General features: G+C 41.5%; 1 protein-coding gene across 4 annotated transcripts in view; it reads right to left on the reverse strand.

The window, feature by feature from the left end:
- Positions 1 to 18,942, reverse strand: part of LOC132395248 (coiled-coil domain-containing protein 102A-like) — a 464,661-nt gene that overhangs the window by 76,846 nt on the left and 368,873 nt on the right. The window contains exon 9 of one of the 4 annotated variants that reach the window (XM_059971575.1): positions 17,299 to 17,338. The exons of the other annotated variants lie outside the window; for them this stretch is intronic. Coding sequence (XP_059827558.1) covers positions 17,314 to 17,338 — 25 coding nt within the window. The 3' untranslated portion in view covers positions 17,299 to 17,313. Of the gene's footprint in view, positions 1 to 17,298; positions 17,339 to 18,942 lie in introns of those variants that run through there. 4 annotated transcript variants of the gene reach the window in all.

Raw genomic sequence — 18,942 nt, forward strand, 5'->3', positions numbered from 1 at the left:
TCCCTTCCTGGACACTGATGGGGTGAAACGATCCATATGGATGGTTTGTAAAACTGTACCCGGATACTTGTGACAATAATAAACCAATTACCATTACCATCTGCAATTGCACTGTCATTTCATTATAAGGTAAACACATAATAAATAATAATAAATATAATACATAATTTAATATGTAAATACATAATAAGGACAAATCATAATAAGGTAGTATTACCGAGAAACTCAACTTCTTTGCTAAAAAATATTGTCATGAAAAGTTTTTCCTTGTTCTGTACTATTATGGTAATGGTTCATGTCCAAATAGATGGAAACAGCTTCACAATTATTTACTTCACAGCATGAAATGGCAATCATTACTGCCGAGTAACATACATAAATCAATGCTTCAGGCACAGAAACACATTTCCAGTATGTTCCTGAATGCTTTAATGCACTAAAATTCAAATTAATTCCATAGTTTTAAGTATGTTTTTCAATATTATATTTATTTCTGCAAACTCCATTAGCATGAACATACACTCAGTGGCCACTTTATTAGGTTCACCTGTACACCTGCTCTTTAATGCAAACCTGGCCTGTGATTTCATCATTATTGAAATAAGCAAGCAACCAAATTATCATTGTAGATGTAAGTTGTAATTTTCAACTCAAGATATTCTGAAGATACAGGAAATCCAGACGAACACACACAAAATGCTGGAGAAACTTAGCAGGCCAGGGAGCATCTGTGGAAAGGAACAAAGAGCTGGAGTTTCAGGCCGAGACTGGACTCAGGACTGATGAAGGGTCTTGGCCCAAAATGCCAGCTCTTTATTCCTCTCCATCTCTGCCGCCTGACCTGCAGAGCTGTAATTTTACTTCCATTGTGATTTTTAACCTATGAAGCAATACCAAATCCATCAGGGAAGTTTATAGAACTGTATTTCCTGGGTAGATATAAGCAATTATTTCTTACTGAATTTGTAAACTCTTTATTTAAATATCTTAATTTGCTGCACCATTACTGTCCTTTCATTGTTTTTATTTCTCTTGGGACGAAGCTTTGTGGGCAGTTTTAAAAAGGTAAATAATTGGCTCTGGAGCAATGCCAACAATGTCTTCAGATGACTATGATTAACATGGCAATATGGAAAATATAGCCATGAGCTCCATCAAAAGACCAGAAGGAAATAGAAGCTGGAGTCAGCACCTGTCCTCTTAAGCAGCCTTACCATTCAACGTGATCATAGCTCAGCTGCCCCAGGCCTCTTTTGTTCTCCTCGGTGTCAGATCTCCATAGCATTTTATTCCCTAATCTTTCAAAAATTCATCAATTTTCTCTTCAAATAACCCCACTGAAAGTGCCCCACCACGTCTGGAGTAGGAAATGGACCATCCACTTGTAGTAAGTCATTAGAATTTCTGCAGATATTTTCCAGAGCTAGACCTCAGAACATACGTGGTAAACATATTCAGCATTTTCAATTTCTACAGGTTACCGTTTTCCCTAGCTCACAAGCATTAGAAGGCTGAGCCTTTGGAGACGATCAGGGAGGATCTGCCAGGGGCACGTGCATTTTCTGCCACTTGGAAAACTTAGCTCATGGCCATATTTCCCACTTGTTCCGGTTCAGAACCGGACACGGTAGCCTACTGGCTGGTATAATGCTATTACAGTGCTAGCAAGTTGGGTCTATTCCCCACTGCTGTCTGAAATAACTTTATACATTCTCCTTGTGACCAGATGGGATTCCTCTGGGTGCCAATGGGTTGTGTATCATCTGTGGGATGGGGGATTTATCCACATTTCAGGCTGAAACCCTACATCCTCGGCATTTTCATTTCAGCCGGATCTGTCCTGGGACCAGTATGTAAGTGCCATTGCAAAGAAGGCACAGCTGCGCCTCTACTTCCTTAGGTAGTAGCGCAGATTTGGCATGTCATCTAAAACTCTGATAGACTTCTACAGATGTACAGTGGAGAATAGCCTAACTGGTTGCATCAGGACCAGGTATGGAAACACCAATGCCCATGAATGGAAACACCTTCAAAAAGTGAATACAGCCCAGTCCATCACAGGAAAAGCCCTCCCCGTCACTGAGCACATGAACAAGGTGCGCTGCTGCAAGAAAGCAGCATCCATTATCAAGCACCCCCACTATCCAGGACATGTTCTCTTCTCACTACTACCATCAGGCAGGAGGTACAGGGACTTTAGGTCCCACACCACCAGGTGCAGGAACAGTTATTACCCTTTAAACATCAGGTGCCTGAACTAACGCAGATAACCTCACTCACCTCAATACTACGGACTCACATTCTACACTCATGCTCTCTTCTTTTTTCTTTTTTCATCTATTTATTTATGGGGTTTTTTTCTTGCAATTGCACAGTTTGTCTTCTTCAACACATTGGTTGTTTCTCCATTTTTGTTTATGTGCAACCTTTTTTGCCTCTATTGCATTTCTTTGTATCTACTATGAATGCCCAAAAGAAAATGAATCTCAGGACTGAAAAGTTAGTCCTGATGAAGGGTCTCGGCCCGAAACGTCGACAGCACTTCTCCCTATAGATGCTGCCTGGCCTGCTGCGTTCCACCAGCATTTTGTGTGTGTTGTTTGAATTTCCAGCATCTGCAGATTTCCTCGTATGAGGGAGAACTTCCTCACTCAGAGGGTAGTGTGAGCTGCCAGTGGAAGTGGTAGATGCAGGTTCAATTGCAATGTACATGGATGAGTGGGACGGTTATGGGGGGCCATGGCACAAGTGAGGGTTCTACCACTAGATCCCACAAGGAATCCAAACGCAGTACACATGCAGTGATTTTGGTCTGTAAGTTCTGAATGTTCACCGTCACTGGTGCTCGCCTAGACGTCTGCAGTTTAACTCCACCTTCAACAGCTGAATGCCAGCAGTTCCAATTAGAGCTCCTGGCAACAGTCAGTGAGATCCGGCATAATGCAGAATGAAGTCACACAACAGTACCTGAAGGTAACATCGTTCACAGATGATGAATGTCAGAATCAGAATCAGGCTCACTGTCACTGGCATATGTTGTGAAATGTGTTGTATTGTGACAGCAGTACTTCGCAATACATAATAAAAAAATATAAATTACAATAAGCAAGATATATAAAAAAAAATCAAATGAAGAAAAAAAGTAAGGTAATGTTCACCGCCCATTCAGAAATCTGATGGCGGAGGGGAAGAAGCTGTCCCTACAAACATTGAGAGTGTGTCTTCAGGCTCCTGTACCTCCTCTCTGATGAGGGCATGTCCCGAGTGATGGAGATCCTTAATGATGGATGCCACCCTTTTGAGGCATCACCTTTTGAAAATGTCCGCAGTGCTGGGGAGGCGAGTGTCCGTGATGGAACTGGCAGAGTCTGCAACTTTCTGCAGCTTTTTCTGATCTTATGCAGTGGCCCTCTCCGTACCAGATGGTGGTGCAGCCAGTCAGAATGTTCAGCACGGTACGTCTGCAGGAATTTGTGAGAGTCTTTGGCGACATACCAAGCCTCCTCAAACTCCTGATGGAACATAACCACTGTCGTGCCTTCTTTGTAATTGCAGCAAAATGTCGGGCCCAGGGTAGCTCTTCAGAAATGTTGCATTTGTAAAAGGCTAAAATTTAGGTACACAAGATATATTGCAAGCTGAGGTCTAAATGTTTCCATACTGTTACTTTCACCTGCTCCCTTAGAAGGCTAAAGAAGTTTGGCATGTTCCCATTGAGCCTCACTAGTTTTTATTGATGCACCATAGAAAGCATCCTATCCAGATACATCATGGCTTGGTACAGAAACTGATCTGCATGTGACACTGTTTCAGACACAGCTGGGCACGTTACCGAAACCCACACAGTCTCCATCTGCACTTCTCTGCTTCAGTAAAACAGCCAGCATAATTAAAGGCCCCACACATTCCAGACATTCTTTTTTCTCCCTTCTCTCATTGGCAGAAGATATAAAAGTCTGAAAGGATGGTCCATCAGGTTCAAGGACAGCTTCTATTCTGCTGTTCCAAGACAATTGATGGATCGCGACTACAATAGATAGGCTCTTGTCCTCACAGTCCACCTTGTAATGATCTTGCACGACACTCCACTTTATCTGTAGCTGTTATACTTAATGTCCTCAGTGCACTATGGACTGATTTCATCTGTGTGAACAACATGCAAGACAAGCTATTCCCTGTATCTCGCTGCATGTGACAATAATACATTTCTGATTGCAATGTCACAGTAGCAGCAGAAACACTTTATTTGGTACCTAATAAAGTGGCAATGGGGTGTACATTCATGATCTTCTGCTGCTGTAGCCCATCCACTTCAAAGTTCAACGTGTTGTGCATTCAGAGATGTTCTCCTACACAGCACTGTTGTAAGCGCACAGTTATGTGAGCTACTGTTATCTCTTGTCAACTTGAACCAGTCTGGCCATTCTCCTCTAATCTCTCTCATTAACAACGCATTTTCACCCTCAGAACTGCCGCTCACTGGATGTTTTTTGTCTTTCACACCATTCTCTGTAAACTCTAGAGACTGTTGTGTCTGAAAATCCCAGGAGATCAATAGTTTTCTGAGATACTCAAACTACCCCATCTGGCACCAACAATCAGTCCACAGTCAAAGCCACTTAGATTTCTTTCCCATTCTGATGTTTCGTCTGGATAACAACTGAACCTCTTGACCATGTCTGTATGCCTTTATGCATTGAGATGCTGCCACATGATTGGCTGATTAAATATTTGCATTAACAAGCAGATGTATAGGTGTAACTAGTAAACTGCTAACTGAGTGTAGTCTAACACAAATGTCCTTCTCTCAAAATTGTTTAACAGTCAAGACCAAAACAGTATAAGGCTCTGCTCTTCTCTAGTAATTGTATGATGATTCTTGTCTCTTTATCAGTTTAGTTCCAGTGGCGTGAAAAGAAAAAGATTAATGCAATGGTTTGTGCATTTGTGTTAATTGTTGATGTCTTTTAGAGAGAAACACAGATTTTGGGGTTGGGTTGAATAATGCGGCATAGTCAAAATATGTTATTGAACAATTTCAGACTTAACCGTTCAAGTTTACACTGATAACACTTAGTTTGGTGTTTTACCAGTTTGGCTTAAACAGTAAAGGCAGCATATAACTTGATCGAAAATCCTTACATGACATTAACAGAATATTGCAAGTGATGGCAGCCTGTTACCAAGCTGCATCTCTAAAAATAAAATTCATTATGATACAGTGCATTGAATATATTTTCATATATTCCATAGGATTACTGCTAAGACTAATGATGATATCATGTATTCCATTAAATTATCATGCTCTGAATATTTTACAATAGAATCGTATTTTCTCCAGCAAGCAAGGCTCCTGTGTCATGTTTTTATAGCATCAGAGGAAATGAGAGTGGCTGATGCCACATTCAAAACCTAATGGGATGAACTGTGCTGAAGACTGCCAAGGAGGCAGCTGCTGTCAGCAACAGAGCTGAGGGAAAATACGTCTATAACGGGAGTTGTGCCATGCAAAGCCACAGCAACAAAGACCAAGTGGTGTGAAAACATTGCAGATATCCCTGTATGAAAGGACAAAACAAAACGAAAACTTAGAAAACAACAAGAAACACAAACTGGCTTCTTTAAAACCTGAGTTTTTACTCAGAAAAACCTAGTTTTTCTTTCAAAACTGTCAGAAAATTGGCCACTAAAAAGGACACCGAATTAAGCATCTCAATAATTGGTCCTGGGACCAAGCTTACAGTTTCAGAGGATTCACTGCTTTCTGAGGAAGCCACCAAGAATTTCTACACCTGAATTTTGAGAGTCAAGATTATTTGTCACGTGTAGATTGAAATATGGAGGGAAATGCGTCATTTCTATGAACCAGCAAAACCTGAGGGCATTCTGGGAGTAGCCTGCAGTGTCACCACGTACTCCAGTGTAACATGACCACAATGCTCAGCAGAACACAAAAAAACAGCAGAAAAAAAGCTCTGTTCTCCCTCCCACCCACACACGTCTTCCTGATACTGCAGTTTATTTAGTATCAACCAGTGACCTTTACACAAATGAAATGATTTCAAAGTCAATTTATCAGTACTGGCCACAGTATGTAATGCTAAATACATCTTAAAATCATATTGTCAGACTGAAGCAAATGCTGCAACATAAACAAGAGATTCAAGGCGTTTATCTCGGACATTTTCAAAACAGGCTCATAGTAGACCATGGGAAAATATTATCCTTCAATTAAATTTATGTGAAGGTTGGCATCTCATAGTTTAATTAGCTATTAGTCTAAGGATATTATGCTGAAATCTAATTGTGAATTCTTATTATAGCTAAAAAGGGAAATGGTCTTATTTGGGGTTATTGCAACCCTGACTTGAGTGGTATAATAAATAATATCTTATTATTGTTCCAATGAAACGGACTCAGTGGTAGAGAAAAATAGAAGCTATTTTATTACAGATAAAACCTTATGGAAATTCAAACATTATTAACTGTCTCAGCAGAGGGATCAGGCTACTCTGTTAACCATTGTTATGCAGGTTTATTATATCTGAAACATCTATTCTGTGCCTAATTCTCCAATTTACTGATTTGGTTGTTATACATGAATTAATGAGTCCAAGACATTATTATTGTGCTTAAATAATACATTCAATTGGGATCCACTCCTAAACCCTCTGGCATCTTTCGTTTTGCCATTGGAATTACTTTTTGTTTCAAAGAATAAACTACAAATACTATACTTCAGCAAGAAAAGAAGCAGAGTGAAGGAACATCAGATTAAAAGTTATGGGGCCAGCGAAAATACACTCAGTAGCCACTTTACACCTGCTCATTAAAGCAAATATTTAATCAGCCAATCATGTGGCAGCAACTCAATGCATAAAAGCATGCACACTGGGTCAAGAGGTTCACTTGTAGTTCAAACCAAACATCAGAATGGAGAAGAAATGTGATCTGAATGACTTTGTCTGTGGAAAGTTTGTTGGTGCCAGAGGTGGAGGTTTGAGTCTCTCAGAAACTGCACATCTCCAGTCTCTAGAGTTTACGGAGAATGGTATGAAAAATACAAAAAAATCCAATATGTAGCAGTTCTGTGGGTGGAAATGCCTCGTTGATGAGAGAGGTCAGAAGAGAACGGCCAGACAGCTCAAGCTGACAGACAGGTGACAGTAACTCAAATAACCACACATTACAACAGTGGTGTGTAGAAGAGCATCTTTGAATGTACAACACATCGAACCTTGAAGTGGATGGACTGCAGCAGCAGCAGCAGAAGATCACAAACACGCGATGGCCTCTTTTTACAGAACAGGAGGTACCAAATAAAGTGGCCACGGAGTATATATTACCACAACAAAAGAAACAGAGAAGAAGCAGCAGAACTTTATTCAAAGTCTGAGCACCAGAGAAAATATATGACATGAAAGCCACTGTTCCTACCATGTTTAACTTTAAAGTTTAATAGAAAATTGTCCAGAATTAACTTATAATTTAAGATATCATTCCATATGGTGGGTGTTTTAGAGACCATAGTCATAATATCATAGAAACAGGCCCTTCTGCCCATTCTAGTCTGTTCCTGACTCTTATTCTGCCTTGTCCCATTAACCAGCACTTGGAGCAAAGCCCTCCATGACCCTCCCGTTCACGTACCTATCCAATGTTGAAATCAAACCCGCATCCACCTCTTTCTCTGGCAGCTCATTACACACTCTCACCACCGTCTGAGTGAAGAAGATTCCCTTTACTCATTTCATCTTCCACCTTTAACCTATGACCTCTGGTTCTAGTCTTACCCAACCTCAGTGGAAAAAACCTGCTTGCATTTACCCTATCTATACCTCTCATAATTTTACATACCTCATTCAAATCTCAACTCATTCTCCTATGCTCCAAGGAAAAAAAGAAAGTCCTAATATATTCAACCTTTCCCTGTTACTCAGGTTCTCAATTCCCAGTAACATCTTTATAAATTTTCTCTGCTTTCTTTCAAATTTATTTGTATCTTCCCTGTAGGTAGGTGACCAGAACCACATACAATACTCCAAATTAGGCCTTACCAATGTCTTGTATAACTTTAACGTAACATCCAAGAATGAAAGGGTTAAAATGAGGAGTGTTTGATGGCTCTGGGCCTGTACTTACTGAAGTTCAGATTTACGAGGAGTGACCTCATTGAAACCAAATACTGAAAGTACTAGACAGTGTGGCTTTCTATAGTGGAGGAGTCCAGGACCAGAGTGCATGGTCTGAGAATACAAGAACATCCTATTAGAACAGAGATGAGGAGGAATTTGTTTAGTAAGAGGGTAGTGGATCTGTGGAATTCATTGCCACATACAGCTGTGGAAACCAAATAATTGTGTATATTTAACACCAAGGTTGATAGGTTCTTGATTAGTAAGGGCAACAAAGGTTACGGGGAGAAGGCAGGAGAATGGGGTTTAGAGGGATAATAAATTAGCAATGATGGAATGACAGAGCAGACTCGAAGGGCTGAATAGCCTACTTCTCCTCACATGTCTTATGGCCCTTGGACAACGTTGACTAAATGATCGAATCTATGTAGAGATTTAATGAGTTTGCTATGTTTTAAAAGAATAAAAACCCACGTGGCTTTCACTGAGTGTTTACTCAAGCTTTATATTCTCTGTACACCATGTGGAGTGAGTTCTGACTCATTATAATTGGTTGACTGTTGACAGCTACCCAGACACCAGATACTGTTGTCAATAAAGAATATTTGCTTTAGTAACTTTATCCTTGTCCTTTGGCTGTCTTGGAGATCAATTTTCTAAGAGATATGATGTACCTTTTAGTGTTGCTCTGGGAAGCTGTCTTATTACCCTACTCTTCTCCTTATTCTGTACACGCCCCTTAGGAGTCATCATTAGAGAGCATAAACTTGATTTCCACAGTTATGCAGATGACACACAATGGTAAATCTCGGTTGAGCCTGATGATGATAACACTCTATCTTCTCTGACTCTTGGTATGGCTGTAATAATCAAAATGGATGAGCAAAAATTTCATAAAACTAAATGAAGATAAAACTGAAATATTTTTGATTGGCCTGAAAGCCAAAAGAGATAAACTTGGGAACTTGACTCCCGTTGTGAAAACAGAGGTCACAAGCCTGGGTTTGTTACCCTTGATTCAGATTTGGATTTCGAATCCCACATAAAGGAAGTGAGCAGAGTGGCATTTCTACACATAAGAAATATTATAAACGTATGTCCATTTCTGTCATGTAATGACGCTGAAAAACTAATTTACGCCTTTATATTGAATAGACTAGATTACCGGTATGTACTCCTTACAGGCCTTTCACAGCAACCTATTGACGCTGACAAACGTCAACTCATTCAGAACACCACTGCTGGGACTTTAAACTAAAACCAGAATGAGGGAGCATATCACCCCAGCCTAGCTACTCTGTGTCTTTCAGAAAATCTTGCTTGTTTTTAAAGCTCTCAGTGGTCTAGGACCAGAGTACATCACAGAACTGCTTTCATTCCGTAATCCTGCTCGAGCTCTCAGACCTTCTTCTGCCGGTCTCTCAAATTCAAACAATCTCCCTCTAAAGGCAATTGGCTGGTCAGCGTTTTTGAACTACGCTCCTAAACTATGGGAGTTGAGTACCTAAAACTATAAGGGATGCAGACTCCACTGACACTTTTAAACGGCAGCTCAAAACCTGATTGTTTAACTCACATCTTTTTGTCTTTTATTTTCATGTTTACACTTTATCCCACTGTTACGCACCTTGATCTACATTGCCTGCATGAAACTAACAAGTTATTATAATTAGTGTCTTAACAAGCAGCAATAGAGATCAACCTAATCCTGGATCTGGGAGTTGTCACAAAGTAATTGTGTTTTACCAGACTGTGCGTCTTCTGTAGCTGAGCACCCTGACGAGGAAAGCAGAGGCTATGAAGTGAGCGGGAATACCTGCTGAACATGTGGTTCTTCAAATGCAACAAGCGTACAGCCAATGCCTTGCTCCCAAGCAAGATATCATAGTGTGGACACCTGATAAATATATTTGAACATTCGGCCAGTAAAGAAAAGGGCCACCACCCTGTTCCCCGCACACGCTGGAGGATACATGCAACATTCGGCTGTGCGCATCATATCAGCGGCAGTCTGTTGTGTGAGGCCCTTCCTTCATGGGGGAAAGGGAGTTTCACTTATATGGGGGAGCAACTACAGAGTCAGGAGAGAAAGGAAGAGGAAAGGGATGAGTCATGTGGCAACCCAGAATCAAATAAACTCAGAACCATCTTAAGTGCAGAGGATAATTCTACTTAGTCTTGGCTCAGTAGTAGCAATCTGAGTTAAAGACTGTGGATTCAAGTGGTACTTCAGACTTAACGGTTCACATTAATAATCGTGTGCAGTGCCAGGGGAATCCTGCACTGTGTGTGACTGTAGATTCGTCTGCTGGGGAGGAAGAGGCTGCAAGACATCAGAGACCTGATGAAGGGTTTTGGCTTGAGATGTCTACTGTTGATTACCCTCCATGGCTTGCTGAGTGCATCCAGCATTTGTATAAGCGTTGCTCAACATTTCCGATATCTGCAAAATCTCTTGCTTGCAAGACATAATCTGACGAATTTCCTGACCAATATTTACCTCTTGACCAAAGGCAATAAAACAGCTTCGGCTAGGAATACTTCAATGCATTTAAGAAAATTCGGGTTTAAGCTGACACTGGTGAATCTCAACAACTTCTGACTGGTGGCTAATGAAACTAAATACTTTGCAACACACACAAAATGCTGGTGGAACACAGCAAGCCAGGCAGCATCTACAGGGAGAAGCACTGCCGGCGTTTCGGGCCGAGACCCTTCGCCAGGACTAACTGAAAGGAAAGATAGTAAGAGGTTTGAAAGTAGGAGGGGGAGGGGGAAATGTGAAATGACAGAAGACCGGAGGGGGAGGGGTGAAGCTGAGAGCCGGAAAGGTGACCGGCAAAAGTGATACGGAGCTGGAGAAGGGAAAGGATCATGGGACGGGAGGCCTAGGGAGAAAGAAAGGGGGAGGGGAGCTAAATACTTTGTTAATCACTATTTTTCTGGCAAACTTCTCTTTGGACTTGGAGGCAATTTATTGTGGCAGAACCAAGGTGAGGCGAGGCAACAGGCCTGTTGCCAAGAGCGAGGAAGACCCCAGGTTCGATTGATTCCTGCCAGTTAGGCTTAATAGACTAGTGTTTTGGCTTTGTATAAAGATATGGAGCCATTTGCCCAACTTAGGAATGTTTGTTTTGGTAACGTATTGTAACTTTGCGATGCAATGGAAGGGCTGTGCAGGTTCAGATTTCTGAAGGACAGTAGCCTGGTTTGGGTCTTTTGTGATGAGTTGCCAAGAAGAGTACAAGGGAAGATGCTTGGAGGATGCCACCCAAAGGGGAGATCCTATTATAAAGAGTGCTTTATGCAGATGGATAATAACCTTGCATGGGGCAGTGTTTACATGGCATTCTCCACAATGTTCATTCCCTCATCAGAACATCCAACTTTAGTTGAAACCAAATCATACTGACCCTAGACGGGTGTTGCCTATCGAAAGTGGCCTTCTGACCACTGAGTCACAGTTAGCTAACGAGCCACAGTGAGAGGGTTACACAATATTATACCGTGCACCAGCCCAGGTTTGTAGGTGGCAAGTATAGGCCTCGTACATACAAAAAAAAAGGCCTTGCCTCTGAGTTCAGATGCAACTGCGGAGGGCAGACATCATGGAAGAATCAATGAACCGAGCAAATTGACAGTGGGGAGAGATGATCGATTGGGGAAAACCAGGGCTAGTGGAGGAATGATCCTGACAGGGAGAGAAGTTGGAGCACATAAAGAAGATGAAGCGAGTGGGGAGATAATCTGAAGAATGGGCAAGGAGCTGACTGTAAGTTGCAGAAAGCAGTTGGTGGGGAAACCAAGGAAAGCAACTGACTGGGGAGATGTTTGAAGGAATCGTTTGGGAATGCATCAAGGAAATGTTGGCGAGGGGCCAAGGTAAAATGCAGTAATATTTCACCTTCCACAAAAAGACAGTCATCTTATTAGTGTTCTGTGCCTCTAGGGTTGATCCTCCCATACTGTAAGTCTCAAATCTATAATACTGGAGGTGTGCTGAACTTATGATGTGTTTTTAGGTGACAGTTTAAATATCACACTAGCTTATAAATAGCTGAGTCCTGATGAAGGGCTACGTCCTGAAACGTTGACTCTTTATTCCTCTCCATAGATACTGCCTGACATGCTGAGTTCCTCTAGTACTTTGAGTGTGTCTCTCTGGATTTCCAGTGTCTGGCAAGTCACTTGTGTTACGGATGCAAAACTTCTTTTTTTACAACTCTTCAAATAGCGATGGTGCGGAACATAAAACAGCACAAAAGTATCGACCTTTATAGCCAGACTATCCAGTGCAAACCCAACCCAAATGCAGATGGGAGGAGATGAACAAGACTCTCTGTTTGAAATGATCAATGATTGTGTTAATTACTGTTTTCTGTCTCCATTTTACCGTGTTATAAAGATACATTTTCAGTCGCCTGAAGAGAACACAGACTTCCTCTCCAGACAGCAGGGAGTTAATGGCAGTCAGCCATGAGATGCATACATTGGGAAACAGGATGTCTTTGTGTTAATTAAAATCTTCTTGTTTAGGATACCACATGCTTTAGACTGATTACAAGAACCAACAACATTACTGAGTCCTGCTGGTAAAACTCTCCCACTTTATAAACTGGTTGGTCATGCAAACACGACTTTATTTCACAGGAACAGGCCCGTCAGCCACAATGTCTGTGCCAAATATGATGCCAAATTAAATGAATTTCTTCTGTCTACATGATCCATGTCCCTCCATTTCCTTCATATTCATGTGTCTATCTAAATGCCTCTAAAATGCTTCTATCATATTGTCTTTGACCACCACCCCAAACAGCACATTCCAGGTACACCACACGCTGTGTGAAAAAAAACTTGTCCTGAGCATCTCCTTTAAAGTTTTTCCTGCTCACCTTAAATGCATGTCAAAGTTAAAGTCAAAGTACATTTATTATCCAAGTACATATACAGTATGTCATCATATACTACCCTGACATTCGCTTTCTTGCATGCAATCACATCACAGTGGAACAAAAGATACACCCTTGATTCAATGAAAAACTACACCCAAAGACTTACAACCAACCAATGTGGAAAAGAAGACAAGCTGCAAATAGAAAACTAAATAAATAAAGTGGAGAACATGAGTTGTAGAGTTCTTGAAAGTGAGTCTGTGCAGGCTGTGGAATCAGTTTGGTGCTGAGATGAGTGAAGCCTGATCGTTGAAGGGTAATAACTGCTCCTGAATCTGGTGGTGTGGGACCTCCTTCCTGATGGCAGTAGCAAGAAGAGATCACGGCCTGGATGGTCCAGGTCACAGGTGATGGATGCTGCTTTCTTGTGGCAAGTGCTCCTTGTAAATGTGGGCAATTTCAGGGAGGGCTTTCCCTGTGATGGACTGGGCTGTATCTGCTACTTTTGGTAGGGCTTTTTCATTATTGGACATTGGTGTTACCACATCAGACCATCATGCAACCAGTCAGGATACTCTCCACTATGCATCTAATTTTAGATGGTATGCCAAATCTATGCAAATAACTAAGAAAGTAGAGGCACTGCACTGTGATGGCTATTCACTGTCAATGACGATGCTTGACAATCAATGTTTTTCCTATTAACAGCTGGCCAAAACCGCATACAATACTCCAAGTCCAAACTCACCAATGGCTTAAATCACTATAACATTTAGTCCCTATTACTATGAAACTCAATGTGCTGACAGGTGAAGGCCAGCACACTACAAACGTTCTGCATCACCCTTGCAGTCACTTTTAGTTAATTATGACCTTGTACTCCTAGCCCCCCTGTTCCACAGCACTCCTCAGTGCTCTGCCATTCACTGTATAAGTCCACCCTGGTTTGACTGTCCAAAATACATCACCTCACACTTAACTAAGTTGAAATCCATTCATCATTCCTCAGCACATCTCCCTAACTGATCAAGGTCGCATTGCAATTCAATGTAATCTACTTTATTATTAACAAGACTCCCAAATTTAGTATCGTCAGCAAACTTGCTGATCGTGTCATGTGCATTTCAAATCATTAACATGACTTTGGAACATCAGAGGTTTCAACACTGACCTCTGGGGCAATAGTGGTACAGTTCAGTGATCTAGATGTCCTATCAGTCTTTGAACCTCTTTGTAACTGTGATAGCGAGCACTCAGTAAACACACTCTGTATACATGCATATTCACACACACACACACACACAACAATAAACATTTCCTTGTTATTCTGCTGTCATTGCGCTAAGTGTATGCACTTCAATAGATATATTTTTATAATGGGTTCGCTTTAGGTTGCTTTCCTGCCATACACTTCTGAATATTCCATTTCTTTAGTAATGGGGTTGTGTAAATGTGTATATATTGTTTGTATACTGTAGTTAATGTAGATACTTCTGTTAATTTTGTAATATGATTGTAACTACATTGTGGGGTGCATCATATTCTAATTTATGTGTAGTCTTTAGTTAACTTTGTGGGTAATTAAAGATAGTACGTTCTGATGTCTAAAAACACAGGGTGGTTTGCTCTTGGTGGGGGCAGACGAGGAGATAGATATGCCAGGAGTTCACACTGGGTATTCTATGGGGATATTTATTGTGTTTTCAGGTAGATAACTTTTTGCAAACATCGGCAGTTTTCTTTTCACTAATTTTTGCAACTTTGATTTTTGATGCTCCCTTGCTCGAAAGTTATACCTAACTCCAGCCATCATTTTTGTTTGGCCATAACCCACGTACTGTAACAGTAGCACACCCAAAATGCTGAGGAACTCATCAGGTCAGGCAGCACCTACGGAGAGGAACAGACGGTCGACGTTTCAGGCCAAGAGCCTTTATCAGGACTATGTGATCACCAGTTGATCAGAATTGATGAGTCCTGATAAAGGGTCTCAGCCTGAAACGTCAACTCTTTATTCCTTTCCATTGATGCTGCCTGACCCGCTGAGTTCCTCCAGCATTTTGTGTGTATTGCTCTGGATTTCTAGCCTCTGCTGACTCTGTTCTGTCTTTCCCACATGACTATTCACTCTTGGTAAGTTCCCCTTAAATAGCTGCTTCAGTATGGTGTCACCAAAATCTTTGACATGCCCTGCCCACCTGATCTGTGATTTTTTTCTAGCAATGTGTAAATGCTAGGGAGCTTTGTTTGGGTCAGAATCTGTGTGTCTGAAACCTTGTCTTGCTTGGCATTTGATGTGAAGTATTCTGCACAGACAGGTCACAGTCTGACCTGTCTGCTGCACACTGACTTCAATCTATCAGACTTTCCAATTTATTCCTTCCTCTCTCATAACTCACACTGGGCATTCTTTACATTTTACCTTTACCTTTACCTTTACATTTTACCTTTACCTTTACATTTACATTTTACCTTTACCTTTAGGGGTGGCATGGTAGCTTTGCGGTCAGCGCAATCACTTTACAGCGCAGCAGTCACTGATCGGGGTTCAATCCCCACCACTATTTACAGGGAGCTTGTATGTTCTCCCTGTGACTAAGTGGGTTTCCTCAGGGTGCTCTGATTTCCTCCCACATTCCAAATGCCTATGGTTAGAAGTTAGTGAGTTGTGGGCATGCTATGTTGGTCCCAAAGCATGGCTGCCCCAGCATAATCCTCACCGATTTGATTTGACGCAAAACAACCCATTTCACTGTCTGCTTCAATGTTAGAGTGACAAAGAAAGATGATCTTGTTTTCTTCTTTTTTAAAAGCTTTTCCTGATGAGTTAAAAGATAATGCTTTCTTCCCAGACGGTGTCTGACCTGGAAAGATACTTCCACCACTTTATGGGTTAGAAGTATCCCAGTAATTGTTATTGTGCATGGGGATGGGCCTTTGAACTTACGAAGTCAAATATTTAAGAATTGCACAGATATATTAGTTGCATTGCTTACTATTTTAGCTGATTACAAGAGAAGATCTCAATGTGTCTATTTAATAGATTACAGCCAGAGCAGCAAGCAAGTTTTCTCTGCCTGTCCCACAGGGAATTTACTTGCAAACAGATGTGCCCTGACCCTGCTGATTTACCAGCAGCTTAAATGCTCCCTACAAGAGCAGTGCAAGGTTCAAGTTTATTTCCCTGATATTTTTCACTCTCAGACATGCTGTTAGGAAAGGGCAGAGAGGTGGAGGCTGGTGTACATTCTCATTAAAACCAATGAGGAAAGAACATTTATTGTTTACTTAGAGTCACAGAACACCAGAGCACCGAAACAGGTCCTTTGGCCCATGTCGAACTAGTATTCCACCTAGTCTCATCGACCTACACTTGGACCATAGCCCTCCATACACCGCCCATCCACGTACCTATATAAACTTATTTTAAGTAGTGAAATTGAACCCATATCTACCATTTCCACTGGCAGCTGGTTCCAGATTCTCACCACCCTTTGAGTGAAGAAGTTACCCCTCACGTTTTCCCTTAAATAAAATAATCATTCCACTGAGAAGTTCCAGCTCTACATTTCCAGTTGCCAGGAGATGGGAAAACTATAGCTGCATGTTTTTTGTTCCCCACCCATATGGGGGTAAGAGGAACCCACCGTAATAGGGAAGATCTTCTATTTTCCCAGAATCGCTGCCCTCCTTTTCCTGGGCCACAGTGCCTGCTCCAGCACAGGGTTCTAGAGAGAGCCCGGTTTTCAATACTTTGGGATGCCAATGTGCAGCCAAGGAAGGGCTGTCCACGCAAACAGCTGGTCCCACTCATAGAAAGGCCTTGGCAAGAGGCTTTGTAACCCCCAGGCTCAACAGAAGTCAAAGCTTGAACGCTGTGTATACCTTGACATTCACAAATGTTTAGTAACTCCTGGGACCGTGTCAACTAAGATAATGATAAAGTATTAAAATATTAAATGTGTAGGAATATTAAATATTTTTAACAAGTAACACACTTTAAAATCCATATAATACAAAGAAACTAAAAACATTTGAAGTGGCACCTAAGGAGCGAATAAACCACTGACATTTTGGACTGAGTGCCTTCATCAGGTCGACCATTTATTCCCATCCATTGATGCTGTATGACCTGCTGACTGCTTTCAGTATTTTATGTCTGGATTTCCCTCATCTGCAGAATCTCTTCTCTTCATTATTTAGGCGCCAGAGACCTGAGCTCAATTCTGACCTGTGTAGGGTTTGCACGTTCTCCCTGTTTCATGCAGGAATCCAGTAGGTTGCTGCTAATGAGGAGATGAGTGGCAGAACCTGAGGAAGGTTTAAGATGATGTGGGGAGAATAAAAAAAGTAATTAGTGTAGGTTATATATGAATGAGCTGCCAGAGGAAATTATTGAAGCAAATACAATAATAAAATTTAATAGACAGTCTGGTGGGTACATGGAGAGAAAAGGTTTAGGCCATAAGATATAGAATTAGGCTATTTGACCCATCAGGTCTGTAACACTCATTTCCCTCTCAAACCCAATTTTCTGCCTTCTCCCCATTTCATTTCATGCCCTGACTAATCAAGAACCAATCAACTTCTGCGTTAAATATACCCAATGACTTGGCCTCCACAACCATCTGCAACAATGAATTCTACTGATTCACTATTCCCTGGCTAAAGAAACTCCTCACCTCCATTCTAAATGGATGTTCCTCTCTTCTGAGGGTGCGTCCTCTGGTCTCAGACTCTCCCGCCATCAAAAACATCCTCTCCACTTCCACATCCTTTCAACATTCAATGAGATCCACCTCATTCTTCTGAATTCCAGTGAGTACAGGCCCAGAGCCATCAAACACTCCTCATATAATAAGCCTTTCAATTTCAGAATCATTTTCACAAACTTCCTTTGAACCCTCTCCAATGTCAGCACATCCTTTCTTAGGTAAAGAGCCCAAAAATGATCACAAAACTTAATAAGGCCTCACTAGTATCTTGTAAAGCCTCAATGTTACATCCTTGCTTTTATATTCTAGTCCTCTCAAAATTAGTTAACACTGAATTGCCTTCCTCACTACTGACTCAACCAAGGTTTAGTGAATCCTGCACATGGTCTCGCAAGTCCCTTTGCACCTCAATTATTTGAATTTTCATCTCCATTTAGAGAATAGTCTACCCTTTCATTTCTTCTTCCAAAGTGTGTGACCATACACTTCCTGGTACTGTATTCCATCTTAGAGGGACATGGGCCAAACAGGGGCAAATGGACCAGCTGAGGTGGACATCTTGGTTTGAGTTGGGCAGAAGGGCCTATTCCTTGCTGAATTATTCCTTCACTCTATGACACTACTGTAAGTGGGTAAGGTCTTGTTGGGCTGAAGGACCTGCATTATATCTCTCTATAACTCACACTGAGATTCACAGAGAGCAACCTCACTTCAACCATTTCTCTGTGGCTTGGTGCAGCATCCTCTCATAATATATAAAAACTGCAGCAAATTGTCAGCACAGCAGAAAAGGTCACTGACTGCAGTCTATAATCACTGCAGGGCTCGTACGTGTCCAGGACAAAGAAATGGGCAGGAAAATTCATTGCAGACTCTACCCACCCTGCAAACTGCCTTCTCATTATATTCCTTGTTACAGAAGGCAGCCGGCAGGCCTGGTTCAGAATTGCCTTCAGACTAACTTGCAGATTGAGATTGAGGTAAATGCAATGTTCCTCCAATTACCATAAAATTATGCCCCCTTGTATTAGCCATTTCTGTCCTGGGACAATGTCTCTGGCTATCCACTTTATCTATGCCTAAGTGGCCCCATTCTACTAGAGACTGATTCCCCAATGAAATGTTGGAGTAGTTCAACAAGAGTGTGACCTACTACTGGATCCCATGCTAGAGTCCAGTAGAAAAACAGTAATGGAACTG

Source organism: Hypanus sabinus, chromosome 1, assembly GCF_030144855.1.
Source record: "Hypanus sabinus isolate sHypSab1 chromosome 1, sHypSab1.hap1, whole genome shotgun sequence".
Classification (NCBI taxonomy): Eukaryota; Metazoa; Chordata; class Chondrichthyes; order Myliobatiformes; family Dasyatidae; genus Hypanus; species Hypanus sabinus.